Raw genomic sequence first — 4922 nt, 5'->3', positions numbered from 1 at the left:
GAGACAGTGAGTCCTGTGGCTTCTATGTTACAGAAAGCAGACAAAGGGTAGCAGAGCTCTCCTGAGAGCATCCTCCAGTGCACAGAAGAGGTGCCTACTTCACTATGCTGGCTCAAGCTTGGACATTTGCTCATCACAATAAAAGTCACTGATGTGTAGCTGGGTTGCCATTGATTCAAAATTCTGAGCAAAATCTGGGTTCAGTGCAAAAATGGAAAGCTTTATAATATTTCATTAGAAATTTTTCCTTTGATGAATGTCTTTACACCCTGTCATTGGTTACTGGGTTCTCTACGTTTTCAGTTTAGTTTTTCTAAGAGGATGTTTGTAAAAAAAAAAAAATCAACTATATAAAAACTGGATGAAACCCTACAACAACATATATCTGTGCTGACACACAGGGGAACAAACTGTATTGAAGCATTTGCATTCTTCCACTTAGCAAATGTTTCAATTGGCTGTAATTCAGAGGAATTAATGGAGTAATCATCAATCACTCCACAACACAGGCACACCCCTTGCAAACAAAGTGCCTTTTCTGTCCATCTACCTCTCATGGGCATTTGAGAAACACTTCCACGTAAACTCCAGTGCCCCACAAGCCAAGGGGGAAACCAGCCTGCACTGGAGAGCCAAGACAAACCACTCAGCCACAACCACAGAACGAGAGGGAGCATCTCACAGCAAGGGTGGCACTGACTGAGCAGTGCCTCTCAAAGGAGGAAGGTTTCTTCAACCTGTTCACCTTGGGGCACCTATTACACAGCCTGTACTCAGGTGGCAGGAAGTCAGATGCACTTAAGGTCAGATTTTTCATGGGAACAGGCACTTTAGTTCATTTTAAATCTACCCTTAATGGAAAAGCAGCAACAGCAGCAAGGAAAGAAAGGAAAGATGAGGAAGTTTCTTGCCAAAATGAGAACAAGAAAGAGAGGAGAGAATACTATCCAGAAAATTAACAGATGACATTTGCAACAAAAAAGCTCCCAAAAGCTTAATAAATTGTGCAAATTGGCATTAATTAGGGACAGTTCCAAAGCAGAAGCCTATCTGCAAGCACACAGTCACATCACTGAGCACCGGGCGCATCTCCTGGCACTGGAGGGCACCGTGCCCTGGCAGGCTCCCCGCTGTGCAGCAGCTCCACACAGCCCAAAGGAAAGGCACCAGGGAATTTCCTAAAGCTGCTACATAAAACAACTGGTCTTGAAAAACAAGAGCACATCCTCTGGAACAAGCCCGTGCCTGCGTCATTCCCTCTAGCCATCATCTGCCTTTCCTGACATCACTCCATGTCTTGCAGTCATGCACACTAAGGAGGGGGAAGGAGCCATGAGCAGCAAAAGCCAAATCAGGACTTCAGCACGTGTTCACCAGCCAGTCCCCCTGAAGCTACCCACGTACTGAGACACTCAGTCCCCAAACAACCCCTCCACCTCTCCTGTAACACACAGCCATCCTGTAGCCAAAGCGAGCACCGCACTCCACCATCATCTCTCAAACAACAAACTCATTCTCTCTTCTTCCTTTCCCCCAGGGGAGTCATTTCCAAGATTTGCCAGTAAATAAATGTCATCACCACAAGGTACTGAGCGAAATAAACCTCAGCTGGGATATCTGCTTTTGCAGTTTCTGGTTTTATTTGGGACAGGACACGCACACAGCAAATACCTGGAGAACAGCTGATCGAGTGAGGCTGAAACCAAGTCTGCAGACTCACAGGTCAGAGAAGCTTTGTGAGTAGCCAAGAGTTACTGACCTTCACTATGTTTTGTAAAGACACTGAGCTAAAGCAGCAAAGCCCCTGTGGGCACGAGGAGCCACGAGCCGGGCAGGCAGCGAGCGGCCATCACCCCTGAGATCCTCACAGGCAGGACAGCAGCTGACCCTGCTCCAGCAACTCACCACCCCTCAGCAACCTGCACACGTGTACAGGGGCTTCTGCACGTGCAGCCCCTGGCCCAGGCTTGGCAGTGACTCTCTGGTGATCCTCATGATGTTAGGAAGATTTTAAAAGAGCCACAGGAAGGGTTTTTACCTGTCCCTCACCTCCAGCACTGCCAATACACACTCTTAACGTCTTCTCCCAACAGCCTCCACTGCAGACCCACAGCTGTTCTTACAGCACAAGCTGCTATTTCCAAAACTCAGACGTAGCTGCCCCCCATTTATCACTTCTCTTGTCCCACCCTGTTCTCCAAGAAGAGCTGTGACGCTGTCCTGGGTTCGGATGGGATGGGGTTAATGTTGGCATAAGGGACTTACTTATAGTAGATATCAAATCTTGAAACCTTTCCTTAGGAAAGAGGGGGTTTTCCAGTCCTCGGAAATACAGCTTCAAGACTCCAGCCACTGAATTAATGTCACGTTCGTTCTGATCATCAGCAAGGGGATCTTCACCTGCCCAGAGAAGAATTTTTATTTCCAGCATTACTGTCAAGTTGGACCAACACAGCAAGTGGTTCTCCCTAACTCTGCGGACACCCGAAACTGCCCACAGCTCAGCCCAGCCTCCTGCTCCTGCAATGCCAGAGACCTGTATGAGGTGCTCTGCTCCACAGCACCCTGCTGAGACCTGCTGCAGCCCTACCTACAAACCCACAGCTTACTGTGGGGATTTTAAACCTCCCAGGAAGATGCTCTTGATCGATTCTCCTTCACAGTTCCCAGCCCAGTGCATCTCTGCATTTATAGCAACAGCTCAGAGAGCTGAGCAGATCTAACAGGAGAGTGGTGAAAGCCTGAGAAGACAGGCCTGGTTGGAGGATGCAGCTATGCCTCTGGAACAGGCAGCACGGTTCTGGACAGCACTGTAATGGATTAAATCTATCAAGGGCTCTCAAAACCTAGAGGATTTGGATACTGATTCCTCTTACACTGGATGTGTAAATCCTCCAGCCTTTGGAAATCCCACCGCTACCTTATTCCTTGGCTTGGCCACCTTCACCCTGATCCTTCTGATGCTGCTCAAAGACTAATACCACAGAGGTCATTACCTCCACCTACACTGTCCCCTTCACAGCTTCACTTCTCTCTGTGACAGCAGGGCTGCTCTGCCCCGTCCTCCCAGACTCACACCTTTGGTGTTTTCCTCAACAGATCCACTGGTCGCTCCACAGCCAACGCTGCCACCAGGTACGTGTGGCAATGCTGCTCCTCCTTGACGAGCCACAGCAGGGAGGAGGAAAATAGATCCCCAACAAAGTATTTTTATTTTATGGCTCTCATCTGAGGCTTTCATGCTCATAGTTAATGACTGTGGAAAAGAACTCTGCACCTACCCCTACTTCTCATACTCATTCCCTAAGTGACTGTTCACTGTTGCTGGAGATATTGTACCGAGACACCTAGAAGGAGATAAAACTTCCTTGTGTCTTGTAGCAGAAAGGCTTTTATAGCACAGGCTTTACACAATGCCTCATGCACCCAGCACACACTGAAACTCCCACCAAGGCCCTCTGCTGGGACACGGCGCCCGAGCTGTGGCTGCACACCCTGGTCACACACCTCTCTCAAAGGAATTCTTGATGTCGTTGACTTCCACCTGGGAGCCAGGGACTCTGAAAATGCCCTGCTGCTGAAGGCCTGGAAAAGAACAACCATTTAGAAAGGATTTCTGGAACTGTCATGCAGGACTTTCTGGTAAAGAACAGCAGACACTAGGAGGCCATGCACCTGGAGAGGCTCAGAGGAAGCCGGAACAACCTCCTACGACTCATTTCTGCTCATAGTCCTTAATAAAGGCCCCACAGATCAAAGCACTGAAAGGCTCCCGTTGTCCTGGGGCCTGAGCAAACTATTTAACCTGAACAACTTCCAACGAGGCCTAAATACCTGTGAGGCACCCAATGCTGCATCACAGCCAGCGCCACTGGAATTACATCCTGAGCCCACGCAGCAGGGGCTGCAGGCACCTCTACCACATTTCTCTGCTAACCACCAGTGCTTCACCTCCTCTGCAGAAAGTTTCTGTTGATAACACTGAACCAACTTACCGTACAAATTGATGTAACGAATGCAGCTTTCTACTACAAGTGGAATAGCCTGTCCAGAGTCCTTCATGAGATGAAAGAAAAAAGTAAAAAAATTACTGGTTTATTGATAACAGAAATGGGAAATGCATGAAAGACTGCAAAAACAGAGATTAGAAAATCAGTGCCATTGAGTTTAGTAAGAGGACAGGCAAGAAAAGGAGGTGTTACATCAAGCCATCAAAAAGTGCTGAGTATACCCTATGCAGTCAGTTGTGCACAAAAAAGCCTCTCACTAAGCGTGTGTAAGACTGCTGCTCACTCCCTGGTTCAGGCAGGGGACTGAGGCAAGGACATTGCAGCTCCAAAGGTGTAACACTGAGCCGAAATAAAACTTGTGCTGTACCTGTCTGGCAAAAGAAGCTTCCAGTAACAGAGCTCACAACAATATTTCCTCCTTAAGAAAGGGCCATTGTCATCAGATACTAAAAAACCCCAAAACACCATGTGTGAAATGAACTGCCCGTTTCTGAACCTGTGAGGAGTTTTGGCTTTTGTTTCAAAGCTGCTTCTCTCCAAACCCCTTGGGGAAGGAGCTCAAGAGGGATCTCGAGCTGTGTCTGACTGCCTAAGTGGACATTTGTTTTCCTTAGGGCTGCGTTGGGTTGTTTTTTCCAGCAGAGCTCAGCTGCATCTCTCTGGTTAATTTACTCCCATCTCGTAGACGGGCCTCTAGTAAATACCTGATTTCTCGTTCGCGCATTCCTCCTTCCTCTGAGAACACAAAAAAGCAGCAGAGTGGGAGAAAAAGAAAAGATTAAGCAAGGATAAGTTCAGTTAGAGGCAAGCATCTCTTTCGGAGGCCATGAACGCTCAAATGCAATGGCAGCTTAGCAAGGGCCAACCCAGGCCGTCAGGCTGCCCGCCCGCCCGCCCTCCGAGCCCCGTTTG

At 48.3% G+C, this 4922-nt stretch overlaps 1 protein-coding gene across 1 annotated transcript in view; it reads right to left on the bottom strand.

Moving 5' to 3' along the window:
- LOC103776924 (SLIT-ROBO Rho GTPase-activating protein 3) overlaps positions 1-4745 on the bottom strand; it is a gene marked incomplete at both ends in the record, with an annotated part of 14281 nt that extends 9536 nt beyond the window's left edge. The window contains 4 exons of the mRNA XM_008944453.1: positions 2266-2400; positions 3508-3585; positions 3996-4056; positions 4715-4745. Coding sequence (XP_008942701.1) covers positions 2266-2400; positions 3508-3585; positions 3996-4056; positions 4715-4745 — 305 coding nt within the window. The remainder of the gene's footprint in view (positions 1-2265; positions 2401-3507; positions 3586-3995; positions 4057-4714) is intronic.
- Positions 4746-4922: the final 177 nt, after the last annotated feature.

The sequence above is a fragment of the Merops nubicus genome, unplaced genomic scaffold, assembly GCF_000691845.1.
Source record: "Merops nubicus isolate BGI_N331 unplaced genomic scaffold, ASM69184v1 scaffold24057, whole genome shotgun sequence".
In the NCBI taxonomy this organism is placed as follows: Eukaryota; Metazoa; Chordata; class Aves; order Coraciiformes; family Meropidae; genus Merops; species Merops nubicus.
Note: the sequence above shows the minus strand (reverse complement) of the source record. Positions and strands in the feature narration are given on the sequence as shown.